Source organism: Balaenoptera ricei, chromosome 11 (genome assembly GCF_028023285.1).
Source record: "Balaenoptera ricei isolate mBalRic1 chromosome 11, mBalRic1.hap2, whole genome shotgun sequence".
NCBI classification, from domain to species: Eukaryota; Metazoa; Chordata; class Mammalia; order Artiodactyla; family Balaenopteridae; genus Balaenoptera; species Balaenoptera ricei.
Genome location: NC_082649.1, coordinates 68,939,119 through 68,956,491, shown reverse-complemented (window position 1 = coordinate 68,956,491; position 17,373 = coordinate 68,939,119). Strand labels below are relative to the sequence as shown.

The 17,373-nt window shown below is 58.8% G+C and overlaps 1 protein-coding gene across 5 annotated transcripts in view; it reads left to right on the top strand.

Annotated features, from left to right (window-relative positions):
* Window positions 1–17,373, top strand: part of CACNA2D2 (calcium voltage-gated channel auxiliary subunit alpha2delta 2) — a 137,961-nt gene that overhangs the window by 118,650 nt on the left and 1,938 nt on the right. For 2 of the 5 annotated variants that reach the window (XM_059937648.1, XM_059937646.1), the window contains exons 7-32: window positions 2,528–2,659; window positions 2,852–2,909; window positions 3,614–3,664; window positions 3,796–3,895; window positions 3,999–4,157; window positions 4,395–4,502; window positions 4,600–4,678; window positions 5,265–5,314; window positions 5,509–5,598; window positions 5,808–5,879; window positions 6,093–6,167; window positions 7,397–7,471; window positions 7,553–7,624; window positions 7,714–7,785; window positions 7,893–7,954; window positions 8,858–8,934; window positions 12,986–13,046; window positions 15,128–15,225; window positions 15,445–15,535; window positions 15,643–15,705; window positions 15,842–15,945; window positions 16,233–16,331; window positions 16,424–16,512; window positions 16,699–16,746; window positions 16,984–17,055; window positions 17,159–17,311. In XM_059937648.1, coding sequence (XP_059793631.1) covers window positions 2,528–2,659; window positions 2,852–2,909; window positions 3,614–3,664; window positions 3,796–3,895; window positions 3,999–4,157; window positions 4,395–4,502; window positions 4,600–4,678; window positions 5,265–5,314; window positions 5,509–5,598; window positions 5,808–5,879; window positions 6,093–6,167; window positions 7,397–7,471; window positions 7,553–7,624; window positions 7,714–7,785; window positions 7,893–7,954; window positions 8,858–8,934; window positions 12,986–13,046; window positions 15,128–15,225; window positions 15,445–15,535; window positions 15,643–15,705; window positions 15,842–15,945; window positions 16,233–16,331; window positions 16,424–16,512; window positions 16,699–16,746; window positions 16,984–17,055; window positions 17,159–17,311 — 2,210 coding nt within the window. Of the gene's footprint in view, window positions 1–2,527; window positions 2,660–2,851; window positions 2,910–3,613; window positions 3,665–3,795; window positions 3,896–3,998; window positions 4,158–4,394; window positions 4,503–4,599; window positions 4,679–5,264; window positions 5,315–5,508; window positions 5,599–5,807; window positions 5,880–6,092; window positions 6,168–7,396; window positions 7,481–7,552; window positions 7,625–7,713; window positions 7,786–7,892; window positions 7,955–8,857; window positions 8,935–12,985; window positions 13,047–15,127; window positions 15,226–15,444; window positions 15,536–15,642; window positions 15,706–15,841; window positions 15,946–16,232; window positions 16,332–16,423; window positions 16,513–16,695; window positions 16,747–16,983; window positions 17,056–17,158; window positions 17,312–17,373 lie in introns of all 5 variants that reach the window. The other 3 variants (XM_059937647.1, XM_059937645.1, XM_059937649.1) reach the window with 2 other exon arrangements.

Below are 17,373 nucleotides of genomic sequence, written 5' to 3'. Positions count from 1 at the left end.
CTTGCTTCTGACACAATTCTATGGGCACCTACAGGGTAGCCTCAGAATCCAAGGGGCCCACTGGGTGGAGGTTCTTGAAGCAAAGGTCCCAGAACTTCTGCGTGGTCTTCAGAAAGCAGGGAATCCTCCAGGGTTCTCAGGGAGGCCCCTCCACCTTTAGGGTCAGCCAGGCCTTCTGGGCAGCCTCAGGCAGGAGTGAGGGCGGATGCCCCCCACACCCTCCAAGGGCCGCCCACAGGCCACCTGCCCGAGCCAGTCGAGGGGCACTATCACAGGCAGGCACGCTAATTAAAACAGGAGCCACACCGCCCTCCCCAGTCACCCCTCGCTACCCACACAAATTACATTTTATCTGTTTTTTATTTACTGTGTCACTTTTAATTAAATCTGTAATCGCCTGCCTGAGGGGGCATGGTCCCCATTTCCAAGCTCAGTGTGATCTGAGGGTGTGGGCACGTGAGTGTGTGTGTGTGGTCACAGGGCTGAGCAGCACGCCCTCTCCAGGTGTGTCTCACAGTGTATGTGTGAGCGTACATGTGGTCATGGCTACCTGCAGGGACAGCCCAGCCAGGTCTCCTCTCGGCCCTTGACCTGAGTCAGGGACACCCCTCTGCCAGCAGCAGCTAGAGGGGCTCCCAGAATGGTCTGTCTGCTCTAAGCCTCTCATGTGCAGATGGGGAAACTGAGGTCCAGTGAGGGGTGGGACCTGCCAGGCAGACTCTCCCAGGGCAGACAGTACTGTGTGAAACGTTTGAGAGCCTGACTTTATTTTTTCCTTAAAGAGAAAAATAGAAATTGTACAACTCACTAAGTTTCTAAATTAGGAACAGGACCATAACGTACTGTTCAATAGGCACAGCCAATGCTAGAAATGTGTTTTGTTTTCACATTATGGTCAGTTAAGGGAAGCTGCAGGGCCAGAGAGAAGGGAGTGAGAGCAGAGGGGGAGGACTAGACAGCAGACAAGACAGCAGAGGCCCCCCAGTCTGGAGAGAGAGAGCAGAGGGAAGAATGCCCCAGAATATATTGTCGCCCCCTAGGCTGTGGGCCGAGCCTGGAGCATCTGTATCTTTAAATCACAGCTCTGGGAATTCCCTGGCAGTCCAGTGGTTAGGGCTCCGCGCTTCCACCGCAGGGGGCACGGGTTCCATCCCTGGTTGGGGAATTAAGCTCCTGCATGCCAGGCGGTGCAGCCAAAAAATAAAATAAAATAAAAAATAAATCACAGCTCTTCATCTGCTCTAAGGGTTTCTTCTCTGAAAAGAAGAGCAGAGCCTTTGGAAGAAATGCTCTGGTTCCCGTTTGGGGAGTGGATCTTCGGGGAGAGGTGATGGTGTCAGGGCTCCACCCGGAAAGAAAGGAGGTGGGAGAAGTTGGAGGAAGAAATAGCCCCTAGGGGAGGGGGTGCAATACAGAGGCCTGGCAGTAGCAGGTATCCAACTCCTGCTGTTTTTTCTGAGTGTCCCACACGCAGAGACAGGTACACTGCGCATGTGAGAACATGTGCCACACACACACATTGGGCAGATTTAGGGCTGTCCTGAGTTAGGGGGCTGCATACTGCTTAAGCCATCCCAAGTCTCTGCCCGGGTTGCCGGATGGATGGAGTCCATCCATCTGAGAGAAGCCTTGCTCTGTGTGGGGGGGGATGGGTCTGGCCAGGGCGTCACACCTGTGCAGCCACAGAGGTTGAGGGAGGGGGAGGGGGGGTAACTTGTGGTGGGGGATTGTGAAAGCAGGACCCATTGGTGTCCTCCTGTAACGGCAGAGTGGTGTGTAGGTATGAGCATGTGTGCCCCTGTGCCCATGGCAGCAGTGAGGCTGCTGGGCAGGTAGGTTTGGGGGTGAGGGGATGACACATCCGGCTGGAAACACAGAGGTTAGACATAGGTACACCTGTTGTATACCTGCATGCAGTATACAAGTGCAGGCTGTGTGTGTGTGTGGAAGTGCACGTGCCAGTGTTGCAGCAGGATCATGGCACAGCCCGTGCCCCTCCAAGAGTCCCCGCCCCCACCCCTGCCTGCTCCTGGCCCCAGTTGATTAATCATGGAGCTGAGTGGCTTCCAGCTTATCAGGTACCTTAATAGCTGAATAATTCCAGCACCATCATCGAGCCCTTAATTGCTTTCTTGTGGCTGCAGCCCGGAGTGCATGCTGAGTGGGTGAGCTCACAGGGGACCAGCCGCAAGCTCCAGGCAGCAGGCTGGATGGGCATCCCGGCTCATAGCTCCCTGCGACCTGGGTGGCCCCTCCGCAGGGGCCACAGGCCACAGCTGCCCTGCCTGATCATGTGGAGCCTGGCCGAAGGGTAGGCTGAGCTGTTTCTTGGGATGAGGACGAGGATGTCTTCCTGGAGGAGCTGGTGCAGTCCCAGCTGAGCCCTGGGAAGTGAGGGAGACCTGGGTAGGCAGAGAGCAGGTGAGGCTTTCTAAGTGAGAGGCACGTGCATGGGTGTCGCTGTGATGAGCCTCAGCGGGGGAACAGCCGAAGCACTTCCCACCCCAGCCCCCTGCTTCCCCCCTAGCCACCGTCATCCTCAATGAGCTCAACTGGACGGAGGCCCTGGAGAATGTGTTCATCGAGAACCGCAGGCAGGACCCCACACTCCTGTGGCAGGTCTTCGGCAGTGCCACGGGAGTCACTCGCTACTATCCAGGTGAGCGCTAGCCCATCTCCCCAGTCCACTCAGCACCCCACCCTCCTCCATCTCCCGGCCCCCTCATCCTGGGGTGCATGGGCGGGATGGTCACCTTGCTGGTTGCGGGGTGGCCTGGCCACTGCTGCAAGGCCTGCTACCAGCCCCAGGCCCTTCCCTGCCTGTCCCCAGTCACCTCCTCTCCTCCCACAGCCACCCCATGGCGAGCCCCCAAGAAAATCGACCTGTACGATGTCCGGAGGAGACCCTGGTGAGCAAGCAAGCAGGGGCTGGGCGGGGACACCCCCTCAGCTCTCCCGCCTGCTCCCCTCCCTCCCAATAACCAGGCCTCCAAGCAGGGCGCAGCCAGCTCTATCCAATTTTCATTTCACACATCGTTGCCACTGGAAAATGGATCCCATCACCCAGGCAGGCCTCCCAGCTGCCTCTGCCCCCCCGTCCACGGCCTGGCACTCCACCCCCTCGGGACTGAGGGATTGGGCTAGTGGGGGTTCCCCAGGGTGGATGTATCCTCTGTGGGTTTGGCCAGCCCCTGCTGTACCCATCTGAGCCCTAGGCACCCCAACCCTCTGCTCTGCCGCTCCTGCAGTACTCCCTGGCCTCCTCTGCCACCTGTTCAATCCCCTACGCAGCTATGACCCTGCCCTTGGCTCCTCAGCCCGGGCCAGGGGAAATGACAAGCCACTGAGGCCATGGAACAGGCCTCCTAGCCTCTCTCTGGATCACCTGCTCACCCCTCCTTGGGGTTGTTCACGTGTTGGGGGACCAGGTCACTCATGCCATGGGCAAGGACTGTCTGCTTTATTAAATGTGGTATCCTCAGTGCCTAGAACCCTGTTTGACCCATGCCATGGATGCTCAATAGAAACATGTTGAATCAGTATGTGGGTGAAGGAAGGAAGAACCCACAAGGTCTCAGTGAGGCTGGCCCTAACTGAGGCTTCTCCTGGGCAGGTATATCCAGGGGGCCTCATCCCCCAAGGACATGGTCATCATCGTGGATGTGTGAGTGAGCGATGCTGGCGGGTGGGGTGGGGGCGGGGCTAGGGGCTAGAATCTGCTGCTGGGGAACATCATGGGGGAGCAGCAGGAGAACGCCTGAGGCCGACCAGGCGCCTCCGTGATCCATCCCCCAGGAGTGGCAGCGTGAGCGGGTTGACCCTGAAGCTGATGAAGACATCTGTCTGTGAGATGCTGGACACGCTCTCCGATGATGACTATGTGAACGTGGCCTCGGTGAGTGCCAAGGGCGGTAGGCGGGCACTCCCTCCTGCCCCATGCAACCCCTGCCTGCCCGGGCCGGCCTGAGGCCACTCACCACCCTCACTTGTCCCTGCAGTTCAACGAAAAGGCACAGCCTGTGTCATGCTTCACACACCTGGTTCAGGCCAACGTGCGTAACAAGAAGGTGTTCAAGGAAGCTGTGCAGGGCATGGTGGCCAAGGGCACCACAGGCTACAAGGCCGGCTTTGAGTATGCCTTCGATCAGCTGCAGAATGTGAGCCCCCTGGGTGGGCGAGCGGGTGGCCAGGGACAGGCAAGGGCCCAGGCTTGGTGACACCAGGGAAATCAAGATAGATGGCCTTGTTAGCACCCAACAGGGAGGTTGGGCAGATAGCGCCGTCTACTGTGGGGTAGGGGAGCCGGAGGGCCAGGCCCATTCTGGGGAAGGAGACCCACCCGTGGACCGGGGAGGGGCTGAAAGCTGCCTGACCCCACACCTACTCCTGCCCAGTCCAACATCACTCGTGCCAACTGCAATAAGATGATCATGATGTTCACGGACGGCGGTGAGGACCGCGTACAGGACGTCTTTGAGAAGTACAATTGGCCCAACCGGACGGTGAGGCTCAGCCCAGGTGGGGGCTGCCCTGACCTGGCCTGGTACAGGGGAGGGCTGTCCTCTGGCAGCCACGGCAGTAACCTCAAGCCCCAAACAGGTGCGCGTGTTCACTTTCTCCGTGGGGCAGCACAACTACGACGTCACGCCCCTGCAGTGGATGGCCTGCACCAACAAAGGTACCTTGTCCGGGTGTCACTGCCACAAGCCCTGCCTGCCGTGTCCTGCCAATCCATTGGGTTGGTTGTCCACGTGTCCTTCATATGTCCAGCTTTCCAGATGCTTGTTCATCCAGTGTCTGTCTTTCTGTATATGTGACTGGTCATCTCTCTATGTGGCTAACTTGTCCATCTGACTCAGCATCTTTCTGCCTATCTGACTGTCCATTGGTCATCTGTCCCTAGCTTGTCTGCTCCTGCATCTGTTTTCTGGTCAATCCAACTCTCCATGCAATTGGGCCTGGCTTCCAGGTGGACTCTGGATGTCACTGCCATCCTAGAATGAGGGAGCCTCAGGCTCCTCCTTTCATCCCAGTTCTGCTTCCTTACACTCCTACACTCACAGCCCCTTCCATGTCATTGGTCCCATTCACAGGGTAATGGCAGGGAGCACTAAAGGGACATGAGTTCAGAGGAAATGACACCAAAAAGAGAGGGAACCTGAGAGACCAGTCAGGGCTGCAGATACACCCCAGGGTACAGGGCCTCCTGTGCCATGGATCCCAAGCAACACCCAGGCCCACCTCTGCCTCCCCTTCCCTCACAGGTTACTATTTTGAGATCCCTTCCATCGGTGCCATTCGCATCAACACGCAGGTGAGACTGTGGGGGCGCCCCTCCTCCCAGCCCCTTGTCTTTGCTTCGCGGGGTCGTGGGAACCATGGGCTGCTGTGTGATGAGAGCGCCCCCTGGTGGCTAATTGACACATGGGGAGGCAGGACAGGGAAGATACAGTGGGAGAGGCAGACTCATGACCTGACCCCCCACCCCTGCCCCCACCACCTCCCCAGGAATATCTAGATGTATTGGGCAGGCCCATGGTGCTGGCGGGCAAGGAGGCCAAGCAGGTTCAATGGACCAACGTATACGAGGACGCACTGGTAAGGCCTCGGGGCAAGGAAGGGGTGGGGCCGGTGACCTTCCCCCAGGATGTGCCCACAGGGTCAGGTCCCATGAGGGCCCCCTTATGGTGGTAAACCAAACAGAGGAGAAAGAGAGGTGGCCTGTCCCCACACCCTTGCTCTGAACATTCAGGGTCGGGGCATGGCTGGCCACAGAGGTCTGACCCATCCTCCTCCTCTCCCTTCAGGGGCTGGGGTTGGTGGTGACAGGGACCCTCCCTGTTTTCAACCTGACGCAGGATGGCCCTGGGGAAAAGAAGGTGAGGTTCCCCACTGGGGAAGGGCTAGTCATGCCTGGGGAGAGCTGGGCATGCCCAAAACAGGTCTGGGATGGAGCGCGGATAGGCAGGCCTCTAAACTGGACAGGGGCAGCGGCTTGAGAGAGCAGCTTGAGGCCATGGGCATGGGCAGTTGGGCACGGTGGCTCCCCCATGGAATTGAGCCTGTTGCAGACCCCCTGCCTCTGCTCCCAGAACCAGCTGATCCTGGGAGTGATGGGCATCGACGTGGCTCTGAATGACATCAAGAGGCTGACTCCCAACTACACGGTGAGTGTCCACCTGCCCATCTCCCTGTTCTGCCTCTCCTGTGGACACAAGCCAGGTTCAGCAGAGGCTCATGGGGATTGCCACACCTCTGTGGAGTTCTCCGAGTTCAGGCGGTCAGGGAAGGCTTCCAGAGGAGGTGATCTTGGGCCTAGAACTGGGATCAGCAAACTTCTGTAAAGGGCCAGATTACAAATATTTTAGTCTCTGCCAGCTTAAATACTCATACTCATACTCAATTCTGCTGCATTGAGAAAACAGCCAGAGACAGAACATAAATAAATGGGCATGGCTATGTTCCAATACAATTTTGTTTGTAGATACTAAAATTTGGATTTCAGATAATTTTCACAAGTCATGAAATAGAAATCCCTCTTTTTCAATCATTTAAAAATGTAAAAACCATTCTTAGCTCACAGCAGTACAGTAACCGGCAGTGGGCCAGATGTGGTCCATGGGCCCTAGTTTGTCGACCCCTGGTCTGTCACATAGGCAGGAGTGTCCTGGGTAGAAAGGAGGTGAAGGCGTACCTTGGAGGCAAAGGGAACTCTCTGGGCAAAGGCCTGAAGGTGAAAAACAGAATCATAAGCCAGGGAAGGGACCAGATCAGTGTGGCTGGCCCAGGGCCTATGGCAAAGGGAGTTTGGGACTTGGTTGTGAAAAGGCTGGGAGATGTGTGTCAGCATGCTTAAACCTGAGCCACATGAAGGCCCCGTGTCTTTGGCCTCCATGTGCAGTGAGAAAACTGCCTCAGAGAGGTAAGGGGTGAGTCCAGAGTCCTGCTTTTCTTTCCCTTACACTTGGAAGGGACACCCCAGGTCGTCCAAAGGTACACTCGTCCCCCTGCGCTCTACCAAGATGGGGACCAGGAAGAGGCCGTAGTGGGGAGGGGAGGGGAGGGCAACAGCAGCCTTGTGGGGCCAGTGGAGGTGGAGAGGTTCCGCTGACTGATAGCGCCATGAGAACCCGGGGGAGGGGCTGAGAAGGCCAAATCACATTAAGGTCCCACAGAGCTGGCCAGCCTGGGCCAGGGCTAGTGCATGCGGGGCACCAGCCTGCTGGGCTTGGCTTGAGAGGTAGGCTTGGGGCCGAGCGGCATGTGGGGGTCCCTGACCCAGGAAGGCAGATGGCACCCCCCAGCAGCGTGGAAGGCAGGATGAGCAAGAGCTCTGGAGCCCAGGAAATCCCTGCCCAACCCTCCAGGCCCTAAGCCCCCCTATCTATACCCCCAGCTTGGAGCCAACGGCTACGTGTTTGCCATTGACCTGAATGGCTACGTGTTGCTGCACCCCAATCTCAAGCCCCAGGTGAGCCAGGTGAGTGGCCTGCAGATGGGGGGTAAACCCTGTGAGAGAAGGACTCCTGACTTCCTGCCCTGCCTCCCCTAGACCACCAACTTCCGGGAGCCAGTGACCCTGGACTTCCTGGATGCAGAGCTGGAGGATGAGAACAAGGAGGAGGTAAGGAGAAGAAGAGGAGGAGGGATGGGGGGGGCACCCAGAGCAGAGAAGGGTAGGGGCCCCACCCTTCACGTCTTTGACCCTTCCAGATCCGTCGGAGCATGATCGATGGCAACAAGGGCCACAAACAGATCAGAACACTGGTCAAGTCCTTGGATGAGGTGAGAAGGTGGCAGAAGGGGGACAGAAGGTCAGGGTGGACACCCTCCTACCCCCCACTTCACCCCTGCCTGCTACCCCAAGCACCTGACCCAGCCTCTTCTCCCAGAGGTATATAGACGAGGTGATGCGGAACTACACCTGGGTGCCTATAAGGAGCACCAACTACAGGTGAGTGGGGCCAGGCTGGGCAGGCAGGGAGGGGCAGGGCAGCCCCAGCTGCCCCTCCCTCCCCCACCCCCGTGTGTCAGTTCTCAGCGGCTGTGACCAGGATCCCAGTGGGGCCCCAGCAGCCAGGGCTGCTTACTTCTCACTCCTGGGTGCTCAGTCCCAAGGGTCCCTCGCTGACCCTTCATGAACAAGCAGCATCTCCTGGGAGCGCACAGTGGAGACATGACAGTGCATCTGATGCCTCCCCATTCCCCACCACCCTCTCTACATCCCTCCCACCGTGGATTGTATCCCTGGATGTGTGCATGCAGGATGTCATCCTCAGCACGTTCACCGGCCTGCTCTCAGCAGTTGTCACAGCCTCAGAGAGTGTATTGACTGTCTTCTGCGTGCCCCAAGAGCTGGTCTCCTTCACACTCCAGTACCAGCCCATGACTGCCCCTCACTGTGTTAGTGCCAGCCCTGCTTTTAGCTGGCTCTCACATGGCCTGAGTCTCTGGGGACTATGGACCCCGCTCTCATGGCAACACCCCCACCCCCATCCCCACAGCCTAGCTCACTGACAGTATTCTGCCCCTGTGAGTCTGCTGCTGGCCAGCTGGAGAAGACTGGCTGGGCAGGTGGTGTGCTGGGGGAGGCTGCTGGGGCGAGGGGTGGGATGGGGATTTGCTCTGGGGCTGGGAGTTCTGAGGCCTCCAGGAGAGTTCGGGAAATGGAGGGCCCAGGCCCCTAGGCCCTGAATCTCTCACAGCTAACCAGGGAGAGGTGTCCCTGGTGGTCGGGGGAGGGGATGCCACAGCCTGGGCCTCTCTACCCAGCTCCAAAGCCGTGGGGAGGAGGGTGCCAATGGGGCCCGCCTCTCTCCAGCAGTGACCTGTGCTCCTCCCCTCCCCTCCTCCCCAGCCTAGGGCTAGTGCTCCCGCCCTACAGCACCTTCTACCTCCAAGCCAACCTCAGTGACCAGATCCTGCAGGTCAAGTGTAAGTGGCCCGGCCCCTGCCTGCGCCCTGCACCCCCGCCTCTGCCCCGCACCCTGGCTGGCCCCAGGCAGCATAGCCAGCCGCTTGTGGCCAGGCGGCCCCTCCTGCCCAATCTGCCCACCCCCCAGGCGCCCGCAGGCTGGGGCACCAGCCATCGGAAAGTCTGTGGAACTCTGCATGCTCGCCTTTTCTCAGATTTGGTTCCTGACCATTCTCTCATGGTTTCCATTGAGGTTTTTGGTTTCTCCTCCTCAGTGTCTTCCCTCCTTAGCCTGCCTCCCCCACACACGCCTGGGGGCTGAGTTCTTGGAAGACACCCCCTCCTCTCATCTCTCCTGCCCCCTGCTCCCTGCGCAGTGCTCTCGCCCTGCGGCACCACCCCCGGGTCTCTCCCCACTCTGCCCCCTCTTCTGTCCCCCCTTGCTCATCCTCCCTTATTTTCCTCCTCACCTCCTCTCTCAGCTTCTGCCTCCATCGCCTTCCTGCCCCCTTACTCTCTCCCTTTGCCCTTCCTCCTTCCCTCCCGCTCCCTCTCCCCCTCCTCCCCCTCCTCCCTCCTCCTTTCCCCTCCCTGCACCCCACCTTCTCTATCTCCCTCCCTCTTCCTTCTGCTCACTCCCTCCATTTCTCTCTCCCACATCCCCTCCCTCCCACTCCCCATTCAGTCTCTCTCCCTCTCTTCTCCTGTCACACTCTCCTCTCTCCATCTTCTCTCCTACCCCTTCCCCTCCTTTGCTCCCTTCCTCCCACCTTCGTCCCTGCCTCCCCCACCCTCCCTGTCTCTTGCCCTTCCTCCTTCCTTCCCTCCCTCTCCCTCTCCTCTGCCTGTGGCTCATCCCTGCATGTCCTGCTCACCCTGGGCCTCCCCCAGAGGCCTCCCGGAGCCCGTGGCCCCGCCTGCCCACCACCTGAGGTCACTGGGAGGGAGGCTGGGGCTCCGGCCCCACCGGGCGCCCCCCACCTGCCTGGCTGACTGGGGCTCATCTCCTTTGAGTTTTCTCGCTCTCTCTTTCTCTCTCATGTCGTTTTTTGCAAGAAGTTTCCTTTCGGTATGATGATGAGACACAATATTTTCATTCAAACAGCCATTGAATAAAATATTGTTTGTGCCCCTCCCCTTCCCCTCCCCCTTTTCGTTTGTTTTTGTGTTTGTGTTGTTTTTGTTTTCCTCGCTTTCTCTCTTGGTGGACTGTCCCAGTGCCAATCAGCAAACTGAAGGGCAAGTATATTCAGAACCAGTGCACCCTCCTCTCCCCACCCCACCCCCTGCCCTCACGCCCCTGCTTGCCCCCCTCCCTGCCCAGGACCAGCCAAACCCCTGCTCTCCAGGGCTCCCCCCCAGCATCCCCTGGGCTCCTCTAGTTCTTGCCTTTCCTCTGATCCCTAAACCTCTATTAGAGCCAGCAGCCCTTTCCCCTGGCCCTGCCTGCAGGGTGGTCTCCGGCGTGTTCTAAGAGCTCAGGCCCTCTCCTCATCCTCCTCGCTCCCTCTGGGCAGGCCTCTGCCCCCCACCCCACCTTCTCTGTCCCTCCAAGACAACTCAACAGTGGGGACAGGGCTAGATGCCTCTCTACCACCTCCCACCCACCAGGGCAAGGGGCCTGAGATGTAGGGGGTAGATCAGTCCTCAGAGGGGCTTATGTGAGGCTTCCTCGGGGATATTCTCCCTCCTCAGATCTCTCCAGTTTCTCTCCAGAAGCTGGCAGCCCTCCCAAGGGGAGACAGAAGGCTTTGGAAGCCCCACACCCTGACTCTGGGGCCCAGGGGCAGGATAGGGCAGTAGCCAGGCCACCAGGAGAGCAAGGCAGACCCAGCGCTGGCCTAGGTGCTGAAACCCCTGTCCCCTGCCACCCCTGCTACTCCTGGTGACTTTGTTAAGGCCCACTGGCCCAGCCCTGCCCTGGGGTGCTGGCTGCTCCTGGGAAGAGTAGTCAGGTATGGGGAAGGTGTTCCCCGGGGAAACAAAGGCAGACTCAGGGCCCCTAGGCCTGGCTGGGAACAGAAGGTGATCTGTCTGGACCCCAAGGGCCAGCAAAGGAACTTAGAGGGAATCAGGCTGGGGGTGAAGAAAAAGATTCTGGCACTCAGAGGTACTTAAGCCAGAGACTTCGGGAAAAGGTAGGCAGTGAACTCACAGGCCCTGGCAAAGAACAAGAGGAGTGAGAGAGGACAGCACACAAGGGTCTCTGCCGCTGGTACACAGAGAGGCCCCCCCACGGAACACCGAGGCAGATGGGCCATGGAGAGCCATGGGGAGATGTCCTGTCCCCAGTCCACATGGGGAAGTAGGGCCTCCCTAAGAAGCCCTAGTGGCCCTGTCCAGCCTAGTCCAGCAAAGGGGATCCAGCTGCCCCCACTGGCCTGGGTGGAGGTGGAGGACGTGCCCTACTCCCACTCGCTTGAGTTGTCTTGTCTCCCCCTCCCACATCCCTCCCTTCCAGTGACCCCAGAAATGCAGGGCCCTGATAACAATAATAACCATAGCATAGTCTCCCTTCCTGCTCCCCCCACCTCTTTTTCTTTCTCCTCCTCCTCCTCTCCCCACCCCAACCCTTCCCTGTCGGCTTGTGTCCAAACCCCGCCTCACAGTCCTATCAGAAAGCAACAGTCCAACCAGTGACTGCCCAGCCCCTCCAGGCACCCAAAGTCCCCCTCCCCAGAATCTTGCAGTGCACTGTGGGAGTATTTTGGAACAGGGAAGACCCCTCTTCTGCAAAAATAAAGCACTGGGACTTCCCTGGCGGTCCAGTGGTTAAGATGCCGGGCTTCCAGTGAAGGGGGGCGTGGGTTCGAACCCTGGTCGGGGAACTAAGATCCCACATGCCGCATGGCAAAAAAAAAAAAAAATGAGGGGTTGGAATCTGGGTGAAAGGATAGGGAGGTGCATTGCTCAGAGTGCGAGAACAGAGGGACACCTCCCAGACTCAGACCAGCAAGGTGGCCAGCCCAGCTGGGCAGGCAGAGGCCCCAGAGGAGCCCTAGTAGCCACATCCCCAGATTCACTGACAGACCCAAACAGGGACCTTTGCACACATGCTTACACACTCATGCAAACACACATACTCACACACACATGCTCTCACATGCACATACACGCTCATACATACGTGCTCACTCTCACACACGTACAGGCCCAGTCGGTGGATCCCTCAACAGCACCCCATGCCTTCTCTGGAGCCCCCAGCTTCTCCCTTGCTGCTCTGAGCCCAGACAGGTCCTCGGAAGGATAGACCAGACCCAGCCCTTCTGGATAGACCAGAACCTGCCCTCATACCCCCGGCCCAAGAGGGTGTTCATGTTTGAGCAGCACTTCTGTGCCCTCCCAGCTCCCACACTCTCCTCCCACAGTGTGGGAACATTCAAGGATCTCCCCTCACCCAGCCTCCTACCCCAGGGAAGACCACTGGACCCCCACAATGCACTGCAGCCCACCCCCAGCTGCCCACACTGTCTCTGGTTGGACTGTCTGTGCCCATGAGGAACCCCCTCGGTTTGGCCATGTTGATGCCTGACACAGAATAAAAGCAAGACCTACCAAAATACAAACAGCTACAGCAAAGAGAGATAAAAATCCGCAGCCAAAAGCCAATTCCATTCCTCAGAGTCTCTTTGGAGGAAGGAAGCTGAGCATGCGGTTTTTTCCATTATGGATGTGATAAGAGCGAGACTGGTGCCTCCCCCAGACCATGCATATATATAGCAGTGTGTGTATATATATATGTGTGTGTGTATGTCCGTGTATATGTGCTATACAGCCGTATGGAAGCATATACAGCCACGCCAAGGGACTGACTGCCGACAGAGGACCAGGCCTGGGCAACATATTGGCTATAACTGCCCTCCTCCTGCGATGCTGTAGTCTCCACAGGCCCTCCCCGCCCGCCCCTTCTCTCTGGCTCGAACTTGAACGTGGAAGTGGCGGGTTTCCTCTTTGCTGGTGTCTCCCTCCCTCAAGCCACCCTCTTCCCTGTCCCTCCAGCCCCGTCAGCTCTGAACCCCTGGCCTCCCGCCTCCCCAGCCCCCGCCGGATAACCCCCCGTTTCTGTTGCAGATTTTGAGTTCCTGCTCCCCAGCAGCTTTGAGTCTGAAGGACATGTTTTCATTGCTCCCAGGTAGCTTGCGTGTGGCCTTGCTGAGGTGTCCTCCCCCAACCCGACCTCCCTGGGCCCACCTCCTGCACTGCTGCCTGGAGCTGTGTGTGTCTGTGTCCTGTGCAGTGTCACCCTGCCATGCACAGCCCTGTATGTGTGGCCGTGTGCATACCTGGGCCATGTAGCCGCACCAGGCACCAGTGCCTATAGCTTCAGCTCCCACCAGGCCTCGGACGGGAGGGCTCTGGACTCTCTGCTGACCTTCCCTGCCCTCCCAGGCCACCAGGAAGGAGCCCTTTCTGCCCTGCGCCGGCTGTCCGCAGCACGCCCCTCACTCACTGGGCAGCTGCTGCTCTGGTTTGTGGCGCCCTCCCCACCGCACCCCCACCCCGCACCCATCCTTGTCCTGTGTCAGTCAGTGTTTGTGTGGGTGTGGGGACCGAGCCAGCCAGAGCCCCTGTCGGCAGTGCCCCATCTAGGTGTGGTGGCTCACTGAGGACTGGGGGGAGGTACAGGGATGAGGGGATGGGGGCTATGAAGAGCTCTCTGGAAAGTAAGGGATCAGGGCCCAGCACAGGCCTGGGCCTGGACCATCCCTGGCGTGCACCCTTGTGTGCACACCCTCTGTCTGTTGGCCCACATCTGAGGAGGTCAGCAGGCCCCCGGGTAGTGCAGCCCTCCCCTGTGGCCTGGGCTTTGCATGAGGGCAGGTGGGTGCAACTGACAGAGATCCATAGGCACTCTCAAGTACCACTCGGGGGCTCTGGACACTCCTAACCTCCATGTGTGTGCACGTGCGTGCATGCACCCACAAAGTTCGCTGTGACTCTCTGTAGATGTGTGTTTGTATTTGTGAGTCATCATGTACATTTGTAAGAGTCCAAGTGTAAATGTGGGGTGGCCGTGTGCATTGGTGACTGTGGGAATGTATGGAAAGGCCTGTGTGACCCACAGGACCCTGAGGGAGCTCTGAGGGCAGGGACCATGTTTGTTTTTGTCACCTCTGTATCTCTGGCACAGGAGAGCTCAATAAATATGTGTTGGGTGAGTGTAAATGTACATACTATGTGAGGGGGAGGGATTGCAGGTGACTTGTATCCCAAGTTCAGCTGTATGGGTGTCACTCTGAGTGTATCAGGTGTGTTCTCCCCCATATAGAACTGCAGGCTGTGTACTACACAAAGGCCCTGGGAGCAAGTGGGGACTGAGATTCAGTCCCAGGTGCCCTTACCAAGCTTTGGGCCCTAGCACAGCCTCGGGAAGAAGAGCATTTAAAAATTTCCCACAAAGTTGCTGCCATGCAGGCCAGTGAGGAGGTCTCTGGTGGCAGGGGTATGGATGAGGGATTAGGCAGGAAAGATAGCTCCATGTACCAGGGTAGAAGGACTGCTTGCCAAGACTTCCTGGGGAGCAGGACCCCAAGCAGATCTCCCTGCTCCCTTCAGCCCCTACGTTCTCTGGACCCACAGTCTGAGCCCAGAGAGGGCCTTGAGGAGGTGAGGGGTTTGGCCTGTCCATCTCTGGGGGAAGAGCACTCTGGGCAGAGGGAACAGCCAATCCAAGGACCCACATGTTCCCACCGACTTGGTGACACCCTCTGTGGTATGATGAAAAACACTATGGCTCAGGGAGCTTGAGTGAGTTGCCCAAAGGTACACAGCCAGGAAGCAGCAGGATGAGGTCTCAAACCTACTAAGCCAGTGCCAGGACTCCACCCACTGTGCCCATGGAACGCAACGGCACACAGTTGGATGAGCCAGCCATGAGGCATTTCCTGGGGCCTCCCAGGTGCACCGTCTAGCTCCAGCTACACAGGAGAGGTGGGAGGCTCTGCAGGGCCATGCCCAGAAGGGAGAACCTGCTTGGGTGGAGGAAGCAGACCCTCATTCTCTGCTTCCTGCACCTAAGCAGGTCAGTTCTGCCCCTGTCCAGACCTGGCTACCTGCTGGGCATATAGTCACTGCAGCCTGTAAGAATACACATGCCCCTCCCTGAGGCCTGGGCTTCTCAGCGAATGGCCAGGCAGGCCTGTTGGGAAGCCTCAACCCTATTGCCCTGTGCATCCCCCCAAGCCCACTCTTCTTGCCCCTCCCCACCCCCAGAGAGTATTGCAAGGAACTGAATGCCTCAGACAACAACACCGAGTTCCTGAAGAACTTCATTGAGCTCATGGAGAAAGTGACTCCAGACTCCAAGCAGTGTGAGTGACTGGTGGGGCAGTGGGGTCTGGGCAGTGCCAGACAGCAAGGGGGCAGCCGAGAGGAACCCAGAGACTGGGCAGGTGTGGAAACATGCAGGCTCAAACCAAGGGCAGGTCCTGGGCCAGGTCACGGGGAAGGTTCGGAGCCTTGGGGGTAGCGGGGAGAGTGGGCAGGGATCCAAAGAAGATCCTCCCTCCACCCCAACCCTCCTGTTCCAGGCAACAACTTCCTTCTGCACAACCTGATCTTGGACACGGGCATCACACAGCAGCTGGTGGAGCGCGTGTGGCGGGACCAGGATCTCAACACGTAGGCACCACCCACCCTGTGGGGGCAGGAGGCTGGGATGGGCCCAGAGGCGCTGGCCCTGCCCTGCAGAAAGTAGGTCTGTGACCTCACCTCCCTGCTGCCCCCAGGTACAGCCTTCTGGCCGTGTTCGCCGCCACTGATGGCGGCATCACTCGCGTATTCCCCAACAAGTAAGTGACCTGACCCACTATCTGACACCCTGCCCCTGCTGGGACCCCGCCTGTCCCGCTGCCCAGAGGCCTTCTTGCATTTGCTGAGACCACTGCCCCCACAAGCCACCCCTCCACCAACCTCCTGTGTGACCAGGGCAGCTGAGGACTGGACAGAGACCCCTGAGCCCTTCAATGCCAGCTTCTACCGCCGCAGCCTGGATAACCATGGCTATGTCTTCAAGCCCCCACAGCAGGATGGTGAGTGTCCTCCCAGGCGCACAGCAGCAGGTGGGAAGCTGAGGGTTCTCTGTCTGCTCGGCCAGGGCGAGGCTCTGCTCTTTGAGGTCCCTCTCAAATACGAGGCTGGCTGGCTGAGACGGGGCAGATAAAGAGAGGGCTAGGCTGTGCCAAACGCTATGCTGGGTGCCTGGTGCTTAGGCTGAGGTCAGCCTTGCCTTGGGTTCCTGGGCTCACAGGGCCCAGCACAGAGTGGTCATGTGGCTGCCAGCCCCTACTCCTGACCACCCCACCTCACCCACCCCCAGCCCGGTTAAGGCCGCTGGAGCTGGAGAATGACACGGTGGGCATCCTCGTCAGCACGGCTGTGGAGCTCAGCCTAGGTGGACGCACACTGAGGCCAGCAGGTGAATACCCAGGGCAGAGGTAGGGAAAGAGAAAATGGGCAGTGTGCTGCCCAGGTAGGTGGGCATTGATGGCCCCTTGCTCTCCCCCACAGTGGTAGGCGTTAAGCTGGACCTGGAGGCCTGGGCTGAGAAGTTCAAGGTGCTAGCCAGCAACCGTACCCACCAGGACCAGCCTCAGAAGGTATCTGGTCAGGGATGAGGGCAGTAAGCCCAGAAGCACCCATTCTGGAGTCCCCAGGAACCCCTACCAGTCCTCCCACTCAGAGTGGCTCTGGTGCCTATGAGGAGGCAGGGTTCCCGATGTATAAAGGGTGATGGGAGGGGAAAAACTGGTGGGCACTTACGGTCCTTGCTCTCTGCCCAGCAGTGCGGCCCCAACAGCCACTGTGAGATGGACTGCGAAGTTAACAACGAGGTGCGTGTGCCCTGAACCCTAGCTTACCCCACTCCCGGACACCCGAGTCCCAACTGCAGCTCCTAGCCCATCCCATCCCTTAGCCAGTGGGTCTCAACATCCCACCCTGACTTCACAGCTTTACCAGAACTGGGGGAATGGTGCCCCCTCCACTCAGCTACTGGACTGCCAGGGTCTGGGGAGGAAAGACTGGGCTGGAGCCCCTCCCCATCTTCTTCCCCCTTTCCCACCTCTCAGGACCTGCTCTGTGTCCTCATCGATGATGGGGGGTTCCTGGTGCTGTCAAACCAGAACCATCAGTGGGACCAGGTGAGGGTCAGGAAGAGGGTGGAAGGAGAGGGTCCGGGTTTGAGCCTTCTGGGGATATGGCACTGCCAGCCCTGTGACTACCACTGCCTCCTGGCATCCCCAGGTGGGCAGATTCTTCAGTGAGGTGGATGCCAACCTGATGCTGGCACTCTACAATAACTCCTTCTACACCCGCAAGGAGTCCTACGACTATCAGGCGGCCTGTGCCCCCCTGCCCCCGGGCAACCTGGGTGCCGCACCCCGGGGCATCTTTGTGGTGAGCCCCAGCAATGCCTGGCCTGCAGATGGGGGGACTGGGAGACCTGCCCACAGATGATC